Source organism: Oreochromis aureus, linkage group 8 (genome assembly GCF_013358895.1).
Source record: "Oreochromis aureus strain Israel breed Guangdong linkage group 8, ZZ_aureus, whole genome shotgun sequence".
Lineage (NCBI taxonomy): Eukaryota > Metazoa > Chordata > Actinopteri > Cichliformes > Cichlidae > Oreochromis > Oreochromis aureus.
In genome coordinates, this window is record NC_052949.1 from 2,501,603 (window position 1) to 2,526,060 (window position 24,458).

The 24,458-nt window shown below is 42.9% G+C and overlaps 2 protein-coding genes across 2 annotated transcripts in view; one reads left to right on the plus strand and one right to left on the minus strand.

The window, feature by feature from the left end:
* Positions 1–24,458, minus strand: part of grid1b (glutamate receptor, ionotropic, delta 1b) — a 578,917-nt gene that overhangs the window by 189,408 nt on the left and 365,051 nt on the right. The gene's annotated exons all lie outside the window — the stretch shown is intronic.
* On the plus strand, positions 124–2,877 carry LOC116321947 (microfibril-associated glycoprotein 4-like). Its single transcript, XM_039616225.1, has 5 exons — positions 124–303; positions 387–425; positions 541–637; positions 722–889; positions 2,122–2,877. The coding sequence occupies exons 2-5, from the start codon at positions 399–401 to the stop codon at positions 2,376–2,378; spliced, it is 549 nt and encodes a 182-aa protein (XP_039472159.1). The 5' UTR covers positions 124–303; positions 387–398; the 3' UTR covers positions 2,379–2,877.

A 24,458-nucleotide genomic window follows, 5' to 3' on the forward strand; every position in this document is an offset into this window, starting at 1 on the left:
GGGGGGTTTGGCTGAACCACACCCTGTGCAGACTAAACAAGACCTCAGCACAGCTGAGAGGCAAAGCTGAGGGAGAATCACAGGCTTGTTGAGCTTGGTAGGAAGTGAATATTGTGCAAATGAAAGGCTTCCTCTCTGTTCCAGCTGCCAGCGGTCTTCATCGTCGTCCTCCTCGCTCCTGTGTTGACCAGCTGCACAAAGCTCATCCAGCCGAGGGACTGCAGCGACATCCGCCGCCAGAACAGAAGCCAAAGCAGCGGTGTGTACACCATCTATCCCCTTGGAGAAAGGTCTGCGGTCGAGGTACAGTCCACCCTCTCTGGGACTCTGGGTCCTGTTCATGTCCACGTCTTTAAGCAGCTAGTGTGACGGGTGTTTGTGTGCAGGTGTACTGTGACATGGACTCAGAAGGAGGAGGCTGGACGGTGAGTGCTTGTAACTAAAAAGTGTCAGCGCAGGAACATTTCAACAGGAGCACTGCTGTAAATCCAGATCTATGCTCCCTGAAACCAGATGTGTTTCTGCTGCCTCCTCCCTCAGGTGTTCCAGAGGAGGATGGATGGCACGGTGAACTTCTACAGACCCTGGGATGAGTACAAGATGGGCTTTGGTGACGCTGCTGGAGAGTACTGGCTCGGTGAGAGTTTTATTGGATGATCTGCAGCTCTGTACCAAACAGCACCCTGCATGTTTCTGACTGTGTGCTTGTGTGTGAATGTAGGTCTCAATGTGATCAACATTATGACATCCAAGCAAAAATGTGAGCTGCTGGTGGACATGGAGGACTTTGAAGGGAAGAAAGTGTTCGCTCGTTACTCTTCATTTAAGGTGGATGCTGAATGTGACGGATACAAACTGACTGTTACTGGATTCAAGGATGGAGGGGCAGGTGAGTGAAGTGACACAGGGTCAGTGTAGCATCTAAATAGAATAGAATAGAATAGAATAAGCATTTTATTGTCATTGTACATGTACAATGACACAAATGAACAGAAAAGATTAACAAAGAGGAGGAATGGGTAGAATGGAACAGGTGGTGGGCGGGGTTTGAGGGGTCGCCTGTGGTGGCTTCTCTGAGACAGGAGGATCTGGCAATGGCTTCCAGGGGTGTCAGAGGGCAGCCAATGATATTTTGGGCTGTGTTAATGACCCTCTGTGCAGCCTCCCTGTTCTCAGTCGTGGCCCCTGAGTACCAAACACCAGACAGGACGATATGCTGATGACACCCAACTCTATCTATCCATGAAGCCAGATAACACACACCAATGAGTAGAACTGCAGGAATGTCTTAAAGACATAAAGACCTGGATGGCCGCTAACTCTCTGCTCCTTAATTCAGATCAAACTGAGGTTATTGTACTCGGCCCTGAAAATCTTAGAAATATGGTATCTAAGCAGATTCTTACTCTGGATGGCATTACCTTGGCCTCCAGTAATGCTGTGAGGAACCTTGGAGTCATTTTTGACCAGGACATGTCCTTCAACGCACATATTAAACAAATATGTAAGGCTGCTTTATTCTGTTCGTACAACATCTCTAAAGTTAGAAATATCCTGTCTCAGAGTGACGCTGAAAAACTAGTTCATGCATTTATTACTTCCAGGCTGGACTACTGTAATTCATTATTATCAGGATGTCCTAAAACTCCCTGAAAAGTCTTCAGCTGATCCAAAATGCTGCAGCAAGAGTCCTGACAGGGACTAGAAAGAGAGACAGATTTCTCCTGTTTTGGCTTCCCTTCATTGGCTTCCTGTTAAATCTTGAATTAAATCCTGCTCCTCACATACAAGAAATTCTTATCTCAATGACCTCCTGCTTCGCCTCACATACTTGTTGTTCCTAGAGTATTTAAAAGTAGAATTTCAAGACTTTGTATGTGAGGTTGTCAGGACCATAAACACACCTGCAGTTAAACTAGTTGGCTTGTCTCATGTGCCTTCAGGGATAAATAAAGCTGGTATCAGCTACATACCAATGAAAATGACTTTACTGCGTGACGAAGTCTCCCAGTTCACATGAACAAACTGGAGTCTGTCAAGCACATATGGTACAGTACACATGCAGACCAGTGTGACTGGGATTAGTGGTGATGTTGTGATTATTCATCTGTGTTTCTGCAGGAGATGCCCTGCAGAGTTTTCACAGTGGACAGAAGTTCACTACATTTGACAAAGACCAGGACAACGCAGACGAAAACTGTGCCAAATCACATCTGGGTGCGTTCTGGTACAACGCCTGTCACTATGCAAACCCTAATGGGGTTTATCGTTGGGGGGTAGATGGTACTCTCTATGCTGTTGGTGTGGAGTGGAAACAATGGAAAGGTTATGACTACTCCCTGAAGACCATCAGCATGAAGATCCGTCCTGTGAAGTAAATCTGCAGAACATTTCATGTTGATCTCTCTTTTCTCTCCTTTATCATGTAATCCCAGAGAATCTTTAACTCAATGACGTAAATATTTGAGAACAGCAGTCAAGAGTGTGAGTGAGCAGCTGTCAAACAGCTGCAGGTGGAGTGAAATGATGGACGGAGACCAGTATGAGCTGATGTAGTTCACCTGTATCAGAGCAGCTGCAATGAACACGTTCCTCCTCTAGAGGTCTCTGCTGTGAGTCTCGGTCCCACTGAGTGCATGTGTGTGCTTTCAGGGGGACTCGGACTCCACGTTGAGCCTCACGCTGTGACATGATGTTACTGCTAGTTTAGGTTTGGATGTTGTCGGCTGTCTCAGAAGCTCTCGGTTGGTCCAGATGTTCCTCAGTCTGCAGCTCAGCACACTCAGATTTAACGTCTCACTGACTGTTTGGTGGCGGTCTGATAGCTGGTGTGAATCATTATCTGCTGTATCCTGATAATAAATGAGAAGCAAACAGCTGAGGTGTTCTCTTGGTCTTTGTGTGTTTCTGTCTGGATTCTCTCTGCTCACCAGTTTGAAGGACAGAGCCGCCCTCACACTACAGCTCCACCTGCTTCAGGGTGAAGACACTGATATTAATATTCAGTATTTCTATTCCTAAAGTTACACAACTGGATTTTACTTGTGAGAAGTTCATAGTGACCTTTTGTCTCAGACTTATTAATGGAAAAAAAAGCAGAGTGAGTGCATGTACAGCACATCCACAAAGTATTCACAGATGCTTGTTGTTCCAAAATGGAGTCAATTCACTAAGTTCTACCCACAATTTATTAAAATTAAAGCACAAACTATGACATGTACATAAGCATTCATAGCCTTTCAGAGGTGAGCTCAGGTGTTTCCACTGACCTGCGTCGATCTGTGGAAGCAACGCCCCAACACAGGAAGTGTTGTCCTGCCTCTGATCCTACAAGTATTACCCAGCAGGCAGTGCGGCACTCGGGTGGAGCCAATTCAATCAATTCAATTCAAGTTATTTACACAGCGCCAAATCAAAACAACAGTTGCCTCAAGGTGCTTTATATTGTACAGCAGACCCTACAATAATACATGCAGAGAAAACCCAACAATCATATGACCCCCTATGAGCAAGCACTTTGGTGACAGTGGGAAGGAAAAACTCCCTTTTAACAGGAAGAAGTCTGTTACCAGGCAGGTAGAGAGAAGGAAGATGGGACAAAACACTTGCTGAAGGATAGAATATACCAAAATAAACATCTGGTATATTTTCTGCTTTGTACTGTGAATAAAATTCGGCTCATGAGATCTGCAAACCACGACATTCTGTTTATTTACATTTTACAGCTTCTGTTTCAGAATTGGGGTTTTATGGAAGCTTGGATAAAACCATGTCTTGCTCGCTAAAACGACCACAGCTAATCGGCTCAGTCACATCCTGTTTCTGCAGCCAGAGCAGCTCCGGCTTTGCTCTTTTAAAGCTGCCTGGAATCATAGGGTTCATAGAAAGTGACATTTTCCTTGTTTTGCACTTTACCACAAGTCACCCTGAACAAAGCTCCCTATTAAATGTTTAAACTGTGATCAAAGTGGGTCACACCACTGAGGTCGCCTGACACCAGTGTTGGTCAAGTTACTTGAAAAAAGTAATCAGTAACTAATTACTGATTACTTCCCCCAAAAAGTAATCCCGTTACTTTACTGATTACTTATTTTCAAAAGTAATTAATTACCTAGTTACTTAGTTACTTTTTAAAAACATGATTTACAACCTGAATAGGTGATAAAGCGATAGATCTTTCAGCCCAATTCTACTTTTTCTGCATAATCCATCATACAAAATGTAATCAAATGGAAAAGTCTCTTTTTAAAACTTGGTTTTATTAGTTTTAATCTTTTAACTTTATGCATCAAACAAAAATTAAATTATATGCAACATTCTCTGACTGGAAGAAATTTGTTTAACATTTAAACCTATTTTCTGCACATTCCAGCACATAAAATAAAATATTTTTTGTGATTACACTCAGACTTTCAAATAAATGCAAGTGAAACACAGCAGAAAATAAATAAAATCAAAGACTAGCGGTCCTGTTGCTCTATTTTCACCTGTATAGCAGGCGGATGTTTGCCCTGGTGCAGGTGTGCCGCAGCGGTCAGTGGAAGAATCCGCGAGTTTCTCTGTGAATTTCCCGTGGCAGCGCACTCGGTGTTTGCTCGGAAGTTAAGGGGTTTTTTCACTGTAAAAAGAAGTTTTCTTCCCATGCAGTGAACAGTGGACACTAATGTTTTTGTCACTTTTTACGGAATCAAACTCAAAGTAAGGTCAGTACTTCCACGCTTTAAACGCTGCACGCTCATACTCTCTCTGCACTCGATATATTATCCATTGTTGATCTGCACACAGCTGTTGACACGAACATCGCACTCGCTTACGTCATTGTCATGAGACAAAAAAAAAATCACGGTTTTAGTAACGCAGTAACGCAGCGTGCTTACGGGAAAGTAACAGTAATCTAATTACCGTTTTTGCAATAGTAATCCCTTACTTTACTCGTTACTTGAAAAAAGTAATCGGATAACGCGTTACTGCCCATCTCTGCCTAACACCAGACCGAAGTGTAGACCCGTTAAACAACGTTAGCGTAGCCACTTAAATCAGTTTAAATGCAGACTATTTTTCCCTCCAATTATTCAACCACAATATACGCACCTGAATGTAAAATCATTATGGGACTGACGAGTAACCATGACAACATATTGGCTTTGCACCAGCCAGCTTTTTAAAGCTGCTGTTGGACAGGCATTCAAAAATTCACCAGCCTGTGCCCTTCCCAACAAAACAACATAGATTTTATACATTCCTATATTTTGTCCCCCAACGATTCTCCACCTTGTGGCCAAGTTTTCATGCACTCAGGCACTCTTTGGAAGGTTTAAACCAACCAACAGGCTTGTCTCTCGTCTCTCCAAGCACATTTTCTTTATTCTGACTGGCATTTGCTTTTTGTACTGAACAGGTTTTTAATAATGACTCAGAAAACAAAACCTGAAAGGGTCGAGACTCTGCAGGAGACTCGTGCCCCTCCTCACTTATCACACCTGTGGCAATGAGTGAGGAAGGAGAAACTATTCAGAGCTCTCCTCTTACATATTCTATTTTTGACTTGCTAGCAGGGGACACAAAATTGCCACTGCTTGGGGGAGGAAATTGAAGTCAACTTGACAATTTCGAGGAATGAGAAAGATGCTAAACATTTCTGAATATTTGACTTTTGTCATTCTGTGAGGCACAATCATCCATTTCGCTCAAACATCCACAACGCGTCACGCATTGTTCTTCCTTTGAAATATTTCACACTTGATCTTAAGTGTCTGTGTTCAGTTTTTCATGATTGCCATTCTTCAGCAGTTTCTTTTTCAGTTCAACACGCCTCAAAGCAAAGCAAGCTTCCCCCCGGTGTTTCTCAGCACGCCATGCCTGTAAATATTGATTAGAGGCACCCAGCAGCGGCTCGCTTCCTGTTTCATGGCTATGGATTAATTACAGGAAGAAGCCCACAGGCTGCAAATATTCATTAGTTTATAAGACAAAAGTTTTAATTAAAACACAGAGATGATAAGAGTCTGTCCTGATAGACGTCACCTTCAAAATATTCCAGGACATCTTTGGTGTCTGTGGGATCGTTGGAGCTTTCTTAACAAAAGCAAACTGAGAGGAAACTGCAGGACGCCTCCACGCGAACACACCTGACCGCTAGAAGGAGCAGCCTCGAATTATTTTAACTCATCTGTTCATCTTTTCTGTAAGGACTCCATTGTTATAATTATTATGTCAGTGTGATGGGAGTTAACCCCACCATCAGGTGATGTGTCACACTTTAGAGTGACCCCAATGAAGCTTATCGTTTTTCCAAACACTTCACAGGCAGTTTAGATCCTCTTTGTTTGAGGGCACAAGAAAAGGAAACTTTAGAAATCCATAGTCATACGCTTCTACTCTGACATGTGATCATCAGTCACCTTGACATTGAGCGTTGTCATAATATTTTCGAGTTAAACCCAACGATGCTCGTATGTGTGGATGTTTGTCTATATTTTGAGACACACAGTGGGCAGGAGTGAAAGAACAGGATGCACCGGAGACCGATAATCCGCTGTGGTAACCTCCGAAGGGGGCAAACAAAAGAAGATTATGATTTGGGGATAAGTTCACTTATCTTTGCATTTCATCCAAATTGCAAATGTACAAAGTGCTATACAAATAAAATGATTATCTTATTAAAAATGGCAAATATGACCTTTTGAAAGGTTTTAAAAATCTGGCATTTGGTCTTCCATTTGCAGACTGCATACACATGAGCTTACGGTCTCAATATAGAATTTGATATATAATTTAGCTAAAAAAATTAAATAGGATCAATGTCAGAGGGCCGAGTTAGATGAACGTGTTTATTTTGAGTGCACATGAACTTAACAGTGTGCTGTAGAGTTCCCAATAATTCAAACACACACTATACAACCTTAGTTTGGAAGAAAGCATAAAGGTTCCTCTAACTGTGCAGTGTATGGGGCACAAAAGCATATTCATGTCCTGTTTCTAATAATCATTCTAAATATTCAAGATGGCGGCGCGTGTAGACGCAGCGACCTCACGCTCTCCTGAAAATGCGGTGTTTTGTTCGTCAAGTAAGTGTCTTTCTGCAAGTGTTTTTCGTCAGTCCACGTCGGAATATGTGTACAGTCGTCAGGCTCTCTTACACATTCGGAGAAGCAAGATTTGCCAAGTTTTGAACACGAACGTTGAGATGCTAAGGGAGATAGGACTTCTGCGGCAGCCTGCTAGCTGGCCTAGCAACTCACCGGACTCGCCTGCTACCCCTCCCCGGGCAAGGAGGCGTCGAAGGCGGTGCGCTAGGACAAGGAAGCGGGGCAAGCGCGGAGGTGTCCGAGTCAGGCTCGAGGCTAAGCCAACTCGCCCAGCCATACCATCGATCCTCTTGGCCAACGTACGATCTCTGGACAATAAAATGGATAACATTCGACTTCTGAGATCAGCGAATCGCAGAGTAAGTGACTGTTGTGTGCTAGTTTTCACTGAGACATGGCTTAATGACACCATACAACTGGAGCAGCTAGCATGCTACAGAGCCGACAGGGCTCTCGTAGACGGAGGCAAGACCCGAGGTGGCGGGGTCTGTGTTTACATCCGTGACGAATGGTGTCGTGATGCCACTGTAGTACACAAACACTGCTCATCATTGGCGGAGTTCATGATCGTGAAGTGTCGCCCTTTCTACTTGCCCAGGGAGATAAGTTCGATCCTGTTGGTCGCTACTTATATACCTCCATCTAGCAACAACAGCGATAGAAATGCGGCGCTGAACGAACTGTATCAGGCCATCAGTGAGCAACAAACAACACACCCAGACAGTTTCATCATCCTCGCAGGAGACTTTAATCATGCTGACCTTAAAACTGTTCTCCCAAAGTTTCATCAGCATGTACATTTTCCAACAAGGGAGACAACACATTGGACCTGGTCTACACACAGGAAAAAGGAGCATACAAAGCCATCCCCCTCCCCCACATCGGCACCTCTGATCACCTCACTGTTATGCTAATGCCAGCATACAGACAGAGAGTGAAAGTCACCAAACCTGTTATGAAAGAGGTAAGAGTGTGGCCACAGGAGGCCACCTCTGCTCTTCAAGACTGCTTTGGGTCAACTGATTGGGATATATTCAAGGAAGCAGCCACCTACAATAACATCATAGACATTGAGGAGTACACAGACACGGTGAGCTCATACATCACCAAATGCATTGATGATGTTACACAAATGAAAAGTATCACAACTCGAGCCAACCGGAAGCCATGGCTAACAGGAGATGTCCACAGGCTGCTGAAGGCCAGAGACAAGGCCTTCAGAGCTGGGGATGAAATAGGCCTGAGAACAGCGAGAGCCAACCTGTCCCGTGGCATCAGGAAAGCGAAACAGGACTACACACACAAGATAACCTCCCACTTCAATGATAGCAAGGACGCACGAAGCCTATGGCAAGGCATCCAGGCTATTACAGACTACAAGCCTGCAGCGCTGTAGCTGTGAGAGCGACACCACTCTGCTCAACAACCTGAACAGCTTCTTTGCACGATTTGAAGCACAGAACAACACACGCCCACAGAAAACACCACCACCTCCACCACGACCAGCCTCTGTGCCTGTCTGCTGCCAGCGTGAAGAGGACACTCATCACCATCAACGCCCGGAAAGCAGCGGGTCCAGATAACATCCCTGGTAGTGTGCTGAAAGACTGCGCAGAGGAGCTGAAGGATGTCTTCACAGACATCTTTAACATCTCCCTGAGGCAAGCCACTGTCCCATCATGCTTCAAGACTGCCACCATCATACCTGTGCCAAAGAAACCATCCCCAGCCTGTTTCAACGACTACCGCCCGTGGCACTGACACCCATTATCATGAAGTGCTTTGAGCGACTAGTCATGTCACACATCAAATCCACCCTGCCTCCCACCCTGGACCCATACCAGTTTGCATACAGAGCGAAACGATCCACAGAAGATGCAATCTGCTCTGCCCTCCACCCAGCCCTAACTCACCTGGACAAGAAAGACTCATATGTGAGAATGCTATTCATAGACTTCAGCTCAGCATTCAACACCATAATACCACAACAACTCATCTGTAAACTGGACAGACTGGGCCTCAGCACCTCCCTCTGCAACTGGCTGCTGGATTTCCTCAGCCAGAGGCCTCAAGCGGTGCGTGTGGGCAACAAGGTCTCAAACAGCATCACCCTGAGCACGGGGGCTCCACAAGGCTGTGTGCTCAGTCCTCTGCTCTTCACCCTGCTGACACATGACTGCACACCAACCTACAGCTCCAACCACCTTGTGAAGTTTGCGGACGACACAACGCTGGTGGGGCTCATCACCAAGGCGATGAGACCCACTACAGGAAAGAGGTTGAGCTCCTGACCACGGGGTGCAGAGACAACAACCTCCTGCTAAATGTTAGCAAGACCAAGGAGGTTATTGTCAACTTCAGAGAGACCACACCTGTCACCCCCCATTGACCATCGACGGCGCTGCGGTGGAGAGGGTGAGCAGCACCAAGTTCCTGGGGGTGCACATCAGTGAGGACCTCTCCTGGACCACCAGAAAGCACAACAGCGCCTCTACTTCCTGCGCAAACTCAAGCGGGCAAGTGCTCCACCACCCATCCTGACCACATTCTACAGAGGAACCATTGAAAGCATCCTTTCCAGCTGCATCACTGTGTGGGGCGGTAGCTGCACTGACTATAACAGAAAAGCTCTACAGCGCATTGTGAGAACAGCTGAGAGGATAGTTGGTGTACCACTCCCCTCCCTGCAAGACATCTACACCACCCGCCTTACCCGCAAAGCCATCACAATTGTCAACGATGCAACCCACCCGCGCACTGTCTGTTCAGCCTCCTGCCCTCCGGAAAAGATACAGAAGTCTCCGCTCCCGCACTACCAGGCTCACCAACAGCTTCATCCACCAGGCTGTGAGACTGCTGAACTCTCTCCCCTCCCGGCTCCAGGCCAGCAGAACCACCAGACTGGCAGGAGTATAGGAAGACAGACAGACTGGACCCCCCCCCCCCACACACACACTCCACAACAAGGAAACACTCTCCACATTCCTGACTGGAAACGACTACCTCTGCATTACAATTGCACACACCTGCTGCTATATATTTTTAGTATTTTCTTTAGCACTATTTATATTATTTATATTACTATTACTGCTGCTACAGTCTTATGCTGCATTAAAACAAAAACACTTACCAACCACAACCTGGGACTACGTCAAGTAGACAAGTACACTACTTTCCAGGGCGCACTGTGGAACACTTTATTATATGTTATGTGTAGGTCCTGTCTTGTTACATCCTGTATGTACCTAAATGTTGTGCATCTGCACTTTATTGTTGTCTATGTCTACGCATGGGACAGTGTGAAACGTAATTTCAATTCCTTTGTATGGCAAGTACATCTGAAGAAATTGACAAATAAAACTGACTTTGACTTTGATATTACATGAAAATATTCCTAACTAAAAAAAAGTAAAGTCACAGGCAAAGGTGGGAATTCTTTGAATATTTAGGATGCGTAGTGACAGACAGAAAATCTGGAGTTGTGCCCCATACACCGCACAGTTACATGAAATCTGGTTTTATTGATGTTTGAACAACAACCCAGATCAAGAACAGTGACTGGGAGTCTCAATCACAGCTGCCCAGAAATATACAACAGCACAACTAATAAAAAATACTTTAAAGTAAAATGATGCCGTAGTAATTTTAAATATTTATGAGGCTTATTTACCTTTGCGGGGCATTAAAATTTAAGTTAAAGAAGGAAAGAAACTTGCGAAGCACACAAAAACAGTGCTGTCACATCTAATGTCCTTTATTCTGAAACTCTGACCCATCAGTGGACAAACAGCATCTGACCCGTTCGTAGCTGGCAGAAAGTCTCGTGGAAGTTCCTGCCTTTATTATAACACGATTTATTAAAATGTAAATGTTTTCTTTCCCTCACAGAGGACCCGAGGAAATCCCTCCCCAGCAAATTTAATTGAAAGCACCACGTCTGACTCTGCTGCTTAAGCCCAACTTCTTTCTCCAGCCTTGTGACGTGTGGAAATGCCTTGATGTGTGTTTTGTACACTTGCATTTGCCGCCACGCACCCGTTTGTGCATACAGAGCACCCGTGAACACTAATGAAGCAGATTCCCTGAACCGTGATGGTAAAATCAAATCCCAAAAAAGAAAAAAATGGACACATCTGTGATGTAGTGGGAGGCGTTTCCCTGACAGCTCAGTTCATTTATCACAAGACTGGTGGAGAGGACGTTTTAATTACCTACACACATCATGAAGAGGCAAAGAGGAAAAATGGGGAAATTTGGGAGGGACGAAGGATGAAATGGAGAAAAAGAGAGTGATGGGAAAGAAGGCGGAGGGATAGAAGGATAAAAGAAAGAGGAGAGCTGGTGGTCTGTGTGTTTGTGAGGAGGGATAATTGAGCCTTTTCATCCACATTGCCAATGACAGGTGTGACATTTAGCATTGGAGCACACACTCTTCCTTCTATGTGTGTGTGTACAAGTGCTTTCTCCTCTATATTCAATATCCATAAAACACACACACAAACACACACACACCTGCTCCAACCTTTTATTCTGCTAACTAATGGGCAGGAAGCTAAGATGTGTGTGTGTGTGTGTGTGTTTCTCTGCCACACACAAACTCCTGTTTACCATGGTTACAGGGACCTGATTTGACCAGAAAGACCACTTCCATCGATGCACGGAGAACTTTTAATTCAGTCGTGTCATTTAAACCCTTCAAAGCTTCAAATATTCTATTAGCTCGCTCTTGTTCTGAACAGTGTGAAGTCGGCTCACAGTGGGAGGTTCTCCATCGCAGCTAAGCCGAGCTCTGGGCTTGAAATAGATCTGTCAGCGCGGTCTGTAAGATCTGCGTTGAGTTAGCGGCTGCTTGACGAGATGCTTAAAGTTCACTTTGGAGTTGAAGTTAGTGTCTTTTTTCTTTTTTTTTAAATAAATATACTTTTGCAGACTAAGGAAGTGTGCACGCAGGAAAAGACAAGCGGCCATGTCCCAACCTGGGAGCGCAGACTGTCAGTTGAAATAAAGATGTTAGCGTCAGATGAATTAAACTTTAAAGCAATGCAGTTGAGGTGACTACAAATGAAATATGCATTCTTTCTAATGGCCAGCAGGGGGTAACGCCGCTGGCTGCATAGGAGGGTCTGACCTTGTAAACACTTTTCTGGTCTCAGTTTCTTGTTTTGAGATGCTACATTTGACACTTTATGCCCCCTCTTAGTGTTTACAAGTGCATAATGCACAAGTCTGTATAAATGAAAGAAAAGAACAGGAACAAAGTGATGATGACTCTTGCATTCATGCAGCTCTTCCCTGGGTGTTGTCTTTAGCCTCTCAACATCTCTGCAGACTACCTGCACATCCACAGGTCTCATACTAACGAGCACGACGTATAATTTAACTGCTGGGGTTCTCCTAGTGATCAGAATACGATGGTGGTGCACGGAGCGTATAAAATGCAAATGTGGAGCTCCTGAACGCCCCTCGCTGCTTAGCTGCTGCTCCCCTGCCAAGGTGCTATGTAAATGAAGCCAATCAGAGGGCCTGGGAGCAACTTTACAGCCAGTATCGCAAACCTATCAGATCCCATCCGAGGCCTAAGGCACGAGGGTGACAGTGCAGTGATGGCAGGAATAAAAAACATCAGGCACATTCCACATATTAAGCTTTTATTTTTTTCAATGAAGACTTGGTCGGCCTTCATTATGATGTATGTTGATAGCAGCTGTCAGCTTGGCTGTCACTACAGCTGGATACTATTTATCACTCCAACCACGAGCAGAGCGAGGGCGAAGCCATCTAAATGAAATCTACCAACTACATTATTCATGCAAAACAGTTTACCGCGTTTCTCTGTTGGCATTAATCTTTGTGACAAAAATGGAAAGCGTGTATTGTTGTAAATATCATCGAGCTGATGAAATAGGTCGCGTGAGAATGGAGTCTTCAAAGAGAAATTACGGCTGTGGAGCTGGTCGTTTCCAGCGAGATGACCACTGACTCAGTTTACCTGTTCTTTTTATTTACCTCTTCATCAAAGCTGTCAGCTGAACAACTCAAAAGTATCAAAGATCTCAAAGTAACGGTGGAACCGTTCGAGGTAAAAGTGGCTCCCAGGTTGGAAGACGGTACATTTTCTAAATCGAGTCGTTGGGGATGAACTTATTTCCAAGGTTGAATTTCTGACACGGAATTAATCAGCATTTGACTTTAATTCGCTGTGTTCGAGATAATGAAAGAACATGACATCAATTTTTTTAATCTCATCTGCACAAATTAGGCGTTTGTATCTCATTTGGGGTCTTTATCATCTTATCGCTTTGTCTTCATCTTCATCTCTGTGGAAATAAACTGGGGGGACTTGTAACAGCTGATAATGAGCTTAAATAAGCATCAGATAATACAGCCTGACAAAACAGGATAAGAATATTCTTCTGAGTGGAAAAAAAGATAGTTTGTGAAATTTACAGATGATTTCATAAGCTGCGCTTCAAAGTTTGCTGAAAGTAATTTTGATCGTCGGCCTCTCGAGCACAAAGAAAAGCTCAAATGAGGACTGAAACTTTCCCAATATTTAGTATTTCATGAGCGCTCTGTTGCTTCCCATTGGTTCAGCTGTGTGTGTGTGTGTGTGTGTGTGTGTGTGTGTGTGTGTTCCTATCCATCTGTGGACTGTGTGATGGGAGATGCAAAGCGGGGACCGTTTTCCAGCCCCATGTTGGTCGTGCTTTAAATACCATTAAAATCATGTGACGCCCTCCGGTGAAGTTAGTGAGCGGTTGAGTGTTCAAGTTCACGCTCAGCAGCGCCTCCACAGGCCAACGACGGTATTTCAAGCACCAAATCCACTGTTTAAACACAAGTTGCTTCAGGGAGTCTGGGCTATTTAACAGAATATTAACTGAAAAAACCCATCAGCCTTTTAAGGCTCAACTGTTGTATATCCTCTATCTTGTTTCACACTTCAGATTACACAGAAACCTCACAAATCCACTTTGTAGCCTTTAGAAATGCTTTAATTTTTCATGGCACAGATTCAACCAGGTGCTGGAAATGTTCCTCACAGCTGCTGCAGACGCTTTCCTGTTCAGGTTGAGATTAGGGGATTGGGGGTCATTTTTGTTCAGCTTTGTGACACAGAGTATTATATTATTGGAAGCAGGCATCAGAAGATAGCACACTGTGGACATAAAGGGACGGACACGGTCAGCAACAACACTCAGGTAGGCTGTGGCTTTTAAATGATGGTCATGGTTGGATGTATTCACACTTTAATATAGTTTATGACAAAATCTGACCCTGCCATCCAAATGTGGCAGCTATTGAGACTCAGACCTGACAATCAATCTTCTTTTGTCCAGTTTTTGTGAGTCTGTGCAAACTGCAGCCTCAGTTTCCTGTTCTTAGCTGACAGCACCCAGTGTGGTCTTCTGCTGCTGTAGCCCATCTGCTTCAGGGTTTGATGTGTTGTGTGTTCAGAGATGCTCTTCTGCACAGCTTGGTTGCAACAACAAGTTACTTGAGTTCCTGTTGCCTTCCTATGAACTCGAGGACATTCTCCTCTGCCCTATGGTCTAAACAAGACTTATTTGCCCAGAGAACTGCTGCTCACTTGATAGTTTCTCTTTCTCACGTAAATCACCTTTCTTCTGCATTCTGACGCTCAGTTTGAACTTCATTAGGTCTCCTTCACCATGTCTACATGCATCAAGTTGTTTCCATACTATTGTTCAACTACACAGGTCAACCTAATAACATGAGGAGTGTATTTAAATTTCAGGAGAAAAAGAAGAAACACCAAGAAAAGAAACATAATTTCTTTTCATTTTTAATTTAACACATAAAGTTCAGATCAGTTTTTAAATGCACAGGACTGTAATCTCAGTGTGAGAATGTGTGTTCATGCTGCACATACAGTGGAAGAACCTTCAGTCACTGGAATGTGAGTTAAAAGTATATATAAGAATAAAAGAATAATAGTGTAAGGTTACTGTCACACTCTATTAGTGTGTACATCACTACATTTGTGCATACATTTTAATATGAATTACAACAGTCCCTGCTGTTAGATTGTGTGTGTGCATGTGTGTGTGTGTGTGTGTGTGTGTGCGCACAGAGAGGGCCACAGCTGTGGTGGTCCAGGCGCTTTGCTGTGCCTGGAACAAACCTTGTTCCAGTAAGAGTTGAGTGTGGGACTGGGACAAATGTCTCTCTCTGCTGAGCCTGCAGTGTGTCTGCATGAAGCGATGTTTGGGTCGCAGCCACGATGAAATGAAGCTGTTTAGCCTGCAGTCGGCAGCAACCATGTCTGTGTGCAACAGCATCTCTAAGGTCCTGCAGCGTCTGGAGGAACGTTTTAGACAACAAACACAGGATTTCTGCATTCATATTCTTTTCATATTATTTTTTAATTCTTTGCTGACGATACAAACATTTTTTGCTCTGGTGATGATCTGCAGAATTTATTGGAGGATATGACAAATGAAATAAGCAAAGTGAAGTTCTGGCTTGATAAAAACAAATTATCATTAAATTTGAATAAATCTAACCTTATGCTATTTGGAAATAGTAGTTTAAATACAAATGCAAAGATTCAAATAAATGGTGTTGATATTGAAAGAGTCAGTGAAAATAAATTTCTGGGGGTAATAATAGATGAAAAACTTAACTGGAGAGCTCACGTAAGATATATTCATTCCAAAGTATCACGAAGCATTGCAATACTAAACAAGGCAAAGCAGGTATTCGACAGAACATCACTTCATATTCTATACTGTTCACTGGTTTCACCATACTTAAGCTATTGTGCAGAGGTCTGGGGCAACAACTATAAAGCCACATTACTTTCACTTTTTACTCTTCAAAAAAAAAAAAAAGCAATTCTATCATCCACAATGCAGGTTACAGGGAACATACAAACTCACTATTTTTGCAGTCTGAAATATTGAAAATTGACAATCTAGTGAAATTCCAAACAGCACAAATTCTATTCAAAGCAAAAAATAAAGAACTGCCAGCTAATATTCTGGATATGTTTTTTTGAAAGAAGGAAGCTATAATTTAAGGGGTTTTTGTAACTTCAAAACAGGGAAAGTACGAACTACAAGAAAAAACTTTTGTGTTTCTGTTCATGGAGTGAAACTGTGGAACAGTTTAAATATGGAATTAAAGCAACGTCCAAACATAAAACAGTTCAAAAAGAGTTATAAAAATATGATCTTCTCGAACTATAAAGAAAAAGAAAATATTGAAATTAAGTGAATGTCTCTATAAAAAAAAAAATTCATGATGTGATATTATAGTATATAGTATATCAGAAATCTGTTCACTATTTTTATTACAAATTATATCAGGAAGAAGCTGACTAAATATTAACTGATAATTTATGGCAAAGGGGCGGGATTAAATAAGTGTTTACTTCTTCCTACTCCCTTTCAACATGTAAATTAATAAATGTATTGATTTTTTTTATAGTATTTTTTTCTCTCTTATTTTCTTTTCTAAATGTATCTGTATATTGTTTACATGTTTGAAATAAATTACCAATCAATCAATCAATCAATCAATCAATCAATCAATCAATCAATCAATCAATCAATCAATCAATCAATTCTTTTGTAGTTTGCAGCATGTTTGCAAAGTTCTGTTTGATGAAAGACGCTGACTCAGCCGAAATGCTGGAGAAAAACATGGTGGACCTTGAAGATGCCATTTTTTTCCTTTCCCCCCGTATCTACTATGGTCAGGAGAAACACTTTAATACAAATTCTGAGTCCTGTATAATTTGACTGCTGGGGTTCTCCTCTAGTTCTGAAAAAGCCATCTTGACTACAGACCCTCAAAGCGAGCTGAATTGTGTTACCAGCGTTTTGTTATGATGTTTTTGTCATACAAAGAATTCTCTCCAAGAAAATAAGCAGGACTTTTTTTTCAAGACAACTTGAAAAAATGGCAAAAATCTCATATTTTGCACGGTTGGATCTTAACAAGGTTCAGAGTCGAGCTTCATCATGCAACAAGAAGAAATGGGAGTGAGACAAAACATTTTTTTAGCTTGCAATTCATTGAAAACAAGGCTTAAACTGAAACAGGCTGTTTTACACCTGATCACAAGTTTAAGACCACATGCCTTTAAAATCTGTGCAAAAATGTGGATTCATTGTCATTTTCTGTCGGTTTCTTCTTGTCCCACGTTGAAGTGCTACTTGGAACCTCGTTAAGATCCACCCATTCAAAATCGCTAGCTCTCCATACTAAATATGTGATAAAATGTGTATTATTGAACAACTTTATGCTGGTGTTTGAAAGTTGAGATGAACAATAATAAATCTAAGCTTCATGTGCACGATGGACCTTTGTGTCCCTGCTGTGACCCTGTAGCAAGTGCATGTGTGCTTTGTTTGCCTCAGTAAGGCGTCCGTGTCTGTGCTCATATCAGCGCCAACGCAGCAGATCAAGTACTAAGTATGTGGAGGATTAGAAGGATTTAGTTTGACTACTGTGTATGTATGGATTTACTGTTTGTAGGCAGTCAGCAGTAACTTCCAGTATAGACGTGAGTCTGCGGGAGCCCAGAAGGGACATAAAGCACGGTATGGATTTGATCTTTGAATGTCAAGCACAAGCTAGTGGACATTTTCCATTGACTGTTTTCTCCCTCTCTCATTCACATGTTGGAGATTTTCAACACTGCGGATCCAATAAAAGGATTTTTATTTTGTATGTATGTGAAATTATATTAATGCCAGCGTCTATGGCAGCGGAGGCCTTGAGTCTGTGCTGCAGCGTATATATGATAATGAGTTTTAATGAGTTGCTAATGAAAAGAAACCAAAACATGCTGCATATTTGAGCAGATGTGCTGAATTTCTGGTGTAATTTTTCACGCTTGACCTTTCAGTCATTCTCGTTCAACATTCGACACAAATGGTTATGAGGACGAAATGCATCCAGTGATTATTAATGTAGGGTCTGAAGAGGCAGGCAATTTCAATTACCATCATAATAATGGACTCATTTGGAGTCTGTGTTTACGGTTAGGTCAGTGGGGCCTCTGTCCGGGCAGGTGGAGTGTGGATGTGGGAAAATGTGAAAACATAAACATCATTATTACAGTTTTTGTCCATTCAGACGTTCATCTGGATTGTTCTCAACATTAACAGTCTGTTCTGTTTTCTCACCTGTGCTAATACAGGTGAGTGCTGAACGTCAGAGACACAGCAATGAGCAGGTCAGCTGATCTTATAGGCTTTCCACCAAGAAGACAGGTGAGTCACCCACCTGCCCAATCCCATTTTTAACCCCATAAAATGGATTTTGTGTTTTAGCTTTTCAATGAAAGCGCTGCACACTCTCGCAGCTTCCTTTGTCAAATCACAGCTCAATGGTTCTTTTATTCTGCATATGCACCGAGTAGGCCAACGCACTGAAATGAAATTCTGCTGTCAGGATGTGACAGTCTGATACTAAAAGTACAACCAGCCCTGAGGCATGGACTCCATTAGACCCCTGAAGGTGTGCTGGGGTATCTGCATCAACATGTTAGCAGACGCTAAAAGACGCTTTAAGTCCTGTAAGCTGTGATGTGGATCGGACTTGTTTGTCCAGCACATCCCAAAGATGTTTGATTGGATTGAGATCTGGGAAATTTGGAGGCCAAGTCAACACCTCAAACTCACTGTTGTGCTCCTCAAATGGTTCCTGAACCATGTTTGTTTTGTGGAAGGGAGCATTATCCTGCTGAAAGAGGACGCAGCCATCGGGGAGTTTCCATGAATGGGTGTAATGGTCTGTAACAATGCTTCAGAGTAACATCCACATGGATGGCAGGACCCAAGGTTTCCCAGCAGGACATCGTCCAAAGCATCATCCTGGTGCCGGGTGTTCCCCAGGTAAGCGACACTCGATTACCTGTGTCACACCCGAGCATCCACATGATGAAAAAGAAAACATGGTTCATCAGATCAGGTCATCTTCTTCCATTGCTCCGTCATCCAATTCTGATGTTCATGTGCCCACTGTTGGTGCGTTTGATAGTGGGCGGGGTCAGCATGGCTGGTCTGCAGCTCAGTACACAACAAAGTGCTATCCTCTGTGTGTTCTGACGCCTTTCTATCAGAACCAGCATGTTTGAGCTACAGCAGCTCATATCTTGGACCCGACCTCATGGACCAGTGTGTCTTGGCTGCCCATGATCTTGTCACTGGTTCTCCACAATTCCTTCCTCGGATACTGACCCCTGCAGACCGGATGGTCTGACCCAAATGGTCAAACTCACTCAAATCCTTAGGCTTGCCCACGTTTTCCTGCTTCTGACACCAACTTTGCAGACAAAACGTTCCCTTGCTCCGAGTTTTTCACCTCACCTGTCAGTGGTGTCCCACTGTGGATGCTACTACTGAAAACTTGAGCACAAGACAAGTGCTGAAGTTTTCTGTCTTAATGGCTGAAGTGATTTGAACCACAAAAGTCAAAATTCATCTGAGGTATCTCCGCGTACCGCCTGCCTGTTTTACTTGGGCGTTTTGTGACACACCTGCTCGGCCGGCGCTTAACGGCACAACCCGAGAGGAACATGCCGCCGTAATCGGTCGGTGCTCGGTGCCCTTTTCAAACTGCAGTGAGAACAGACGCCGCTGCCAGCCTCAACCTGTTCCCACTTTGTTGTTCTTTGACTCTTTGACTGAAACTTTTTTATTTCCACAGGCTGCTGAGCGTGCATTTATCAGGGACTCCTAATAAAGGTCACAACAGAATAAAAATGTTTTCAATTACAAAAACGTTGATTCTCTGTGTTATTAAAGTCATTATTTACAATGTGACGGTGCTTTTGAGAGTTTATTCAGGCTCGGCCTGATAAGGAGACTAAAATGAAACCTGATAATGGGCACGTGGACAAAATGCCAAACACATTACGCCGTGCCTGTTATATATTCAGCTGAATTGTATAAGGAGTTCTGTTTGTGCATTGTTGTAAGACTAAGAGAGTCTTCGCTCGGTGGATGCTTTAATAAATGCACTGTCAGGTCCATTGTGTAAAGCACATTGTGTGCATTGTGAAGTAGCCAACACAAACAATACATCCCATAAAGGCAGGCGGTCCACATAACGAGCTGATATCATCGATCCAGAAAGTGCTGAAATCACAGATGTTTACGGGCTCAGTGGAGGAACATCAAACCGAATGCAGATGAGTGTCGACGCTCCCCCGGCACACAATGAAACATCAAATGTTCTCATTATAAAGCAATGCAACACCAGCGAGCTTATTTGTTTCATGTCTAACAGGAACATACAGCACCCGTGCATCATTACTGAAAGCAGCTCGCCCTTTAAAATCATCAAGTGAAATGGAACTTGATCACTCAGGTTTAGAAACGTGCTGTGCCCATAGTGTGAAAGTAGATGAGACAAAGAAAACCTCGAATACACTAAAAGGTTTTCTGCTCCTCCTGCTTTAATTTGAGCCATTTTCAGCATTTCTTCCAAGTTTCCCAACTTTGCATGTTTGCAGAACTGTTTAAATGAGCTCGAAAATTAAAATAAATTAAATTAAACCAAATGATCCGAAGATAATTTCACTCTCCATAACAACTGCACAGGGGTTCAAGTGTTTTATAAAGTACCTGTTTAAACTGCACTGAGGCTTAAAATACTAAGTTGCTAGCTGTCTGCTAGACTTAACCTCAGCTAACCGGAAGAACTGAAGTGGACCTCTGAGCTGATGCATGATATAACTTGTGGGGGTTACTTGTACTAACAGCCTGTTCAAACTAAACGGTGGGATTGATGCTGTTGTTGGTTTGAGTTGTAGCTTCAGAAGGTGGGACAGAGTATGAGGGGAAAATGATGAAAAATAGGAAAGATATTCCACAGGGATCAATCCTGGGGCCACTGCAGAAGACTCCCATAGGACAGGAAGTGTTTTGTAACCACAGCTCGAGTTTTAGGCACTTCCACACTGGCTTGTCTTGATGCATGTTTGATGATCCAGGTAATGAAATCCTGGAAATGTTGATGTCATTCATCTGGACATTACCTTTCTCTCTAAACAAGAAGCTACATCCATGTTTTATGTTGTTTATCTTTATAAAGGCAGCTGACATCTAGCACAGATTGCAGATGTGACATTTTTCACTAAAAAAGTCAAAAGTTGGCTGAAAGAAGATCAGAGCTGCAGGTATTTTTTATTATTTAGGCTATACATGATTAATAATTCATACTGGGAATCATATTTTAATCAGTGCATCTTTTTATGTGTATTTACTGTGACTTAGACCTGCACTGCACTGTGCAGGGATTTGATGTTGGATATTTAGATATAACAGCTATAAACTCTTCAGGCTGTCTATAAAGAGCACATCAAACTGCACTGACCTTTTTCACAGCAGCAACATTCTGGTACTATCTCACCTAAATACAAGGGAGAAGCATAAGATGAGAGGGTGGAGCATAAGATGAGAGGGAGGGGCATACAATGAGAAGGAGTGGCATAAGATGAGGGGGAGGAGCATAACATGAGAGGGAGGGGCATACGATGAGATGGAAGAGAACAGAATGAAGAGCAGCCAAATGTGGCCTGAGCAGCCGTTTGCATTGTAGGTTCAGTTCCACTGTGTGTAAAATCATAGGAAGCTTTTTTCTACACTGACAGATCACAACAGAAGAAACTTCCCAGAGAAGCATCGCTGCTCCATGCTGCTTCTTCTGAATGAAGGAAGCTCTTAGTTCAGGCAGCTTATTGTTCTCTGCCAGAGCTCGCTCTCTCTGCTACGTCACAGATTGTCGATAAAGTCCCGACTGCAGTCAACAGATAAAAGGAGTAGTGTGGCTGCCATTTCTACACACACACACACACACACACACACACACACAATACAAAATGCCATGGGCTGTTGCCCTTTAGAGCGGAACAATCAGCAGCCACAGAGACGGAAATTTGAGACGTGGTGGTGGAGAGCTACATTGTGCGTGAACGTCACAGTGAGAGCTGTTAAGATACACAAAGAAAGCAAAGGAAAGGAAAGGAGGAGGAAGGACAGAAGAGAGGAGTTCATGGAGGTTAGAGGTCAGAATAAAAGAGTACCTGTACATTAGACAGACTGAGGACTATTTCAAAGCCGTTTGTGATCTACTCCATAAATGCTGGGTAGAGACTGCGAATCGTGTCGAGGCTCGGTTTGGTTTACACAGTCATCTGTGGCAGGCAGGACAGATTGGTTTTGACCCACTGAAGATCTGGAGATATGTAAAAACCAGGGTGTGCATGAGGATTTAGCCCAAAGCGGTGCACCAAGGAGCTTTCGGGAAAAATCTGACCACGAAGCATCAACTGCAGAGAAGTGGATTATACTGCAGGATTGATCTGATGGTTGTCAAACAGCCCCGTCTCCTTGAGAATTACACCCATATCTGATGGTTCTGCTCCTCGTGATTAATGCCCAAATCCAAGGTTTAGTGCCAGTGCAGGAAGCAGCGTATCATTTATGCAGCGGGATGAAGAGTGAGACTCTGGAGCTGGGATGAAGCACACCTGAGTCCATCCAACAGAGCTGCAATAAGCCTTTTTATAACTTCAATCTCATCTTAACTGAGTTTTAGTTATATTTGACAAATCAGACACTTCCTCTGGTCTTCATTATGTTATAATTATATGTTTTATATGCTGCAGATGAAATCAGGTGTTGGCATCAGATCCTGGATTGCATTTATATTTGATGACAGGATTGTTATTCACAGCAAATCACTGTAATCTCTGTGGATGGAAGATTAGACTGTGATATTATTTTTGCAGGAATGTCATATGTTATCCTCCACATAGGGGACGGTTGTTTTCCTCCACACGTGACCACGCGTGCATCATCACTGGAAAACACTGTAACTGTCGTGAGATTAATGTTTAACTCGTTAAGACCTGGCAACGCCTCGACACAAAAACGCCTGTCTTTGTGCTCCCGGAAGTCTTAAACCAACTGTGCCATCGCAATCTTGCTTCTAAAAATAGCTAACAATCACTTATCACATGATACGGGCGAGCCAATCACAGCGGCACGCCGGCACGATACACGCTTATGACACGATGTTGAGCTGTCAGTTTGTGTGAACATTTACTGTTGGCAAGGTGGGAGTGACAGTGTAGAGTGTACAGCTGAATGAATACTAAAGATTTAAATAATAATAAAAACTATAATAATCTCACTATAATGACCACAGCACTGATATCTATGAATGTGTGTCAACCAACTCCTAGATTTGTTCATTCACCTGGATTAAATTGACCATATATAAACTTACAAGTACTAATAATTTAATAATAATAATAATAATAATAATAATAACAGAGTTCTTGGTTTTTCAGGACTGAAGGGCAGATAATCCGCCTCATTTCTGACTTCTGTAACTTGTCAGTGTGCTGCGAGACAGAGACGATGAAGTGACCTTTAAAAGGCTCTGAAGGAGCTACAGTTTGGTACATTCACAGTGCTGCTCCTCAACCAGGTTCTCCAGAGTAATTTAGGGAGGAATAAAGGCAAATCTTAAAGAGCAGCTTATTAGCTCAAACTCTGAAACAGACGGGATGAACCCTTATCGTGATTCCAAAACACCTCGAGGGTAAAGAGGAGCTTGTAGTAATGAAGATGATGATGATGGGCTGGTAATATGTAATTTCTCTCGCTCTCTTCATTTCTCCCCACAGATGACCATCTGCATCATAATTGACCACTGCGCAGCTTTAAAAAGATGATCAATAAAAACAAAACAGGATGGACACTGTTTAAAAAAAAAAAATCTCGTAGCAATTTTCAATCCAGCTCAAAACATCCTTATCTTTTAAAGGCAAACCTGAGGCTCTTTATTGATCTGTTTGTTGCCTGCCAAACGAAGAGACCCAAATGAGATGGTAAGGGATTAAAAAAAGAAGCGAGGCAAAGACAGAGAGCAGACCGGTGAAGCCTCTCTGCCAACAACACAAACAAACACGTCTGTCTAAAAAGATATGGGCAGCGAAGACTTTTGTTAAAGCTTCTAATATTACAGAAAATCACTGAGGCCTGGCAGAGATACAGACACAGTAAAACAAGACACACCAGTAACAGCAACAGGGCTGCATTCGAAATTCAAGGTTAGTGTGGAAACTCTCATCGTGCAGGCTCGCTGCTGTGTTTATGCCAAATGCAGGAAAGTGAAGAAGGTAAAAGTCCACAATTCAAATCTTTCAATAACAAGCTGAAGGTAAGTCAGAGTGATAAACAGCCAACGGGTCATATGAGACAAGAAATCTCTGATCCACTTTAGAGAAATTCTACTTTTACTTGTATATTACTTAAAGGCAGTTATTCAGTTCAACTCACTTTTATTCATACAGCGCCAAATCACAGCAACAGTCGCCTC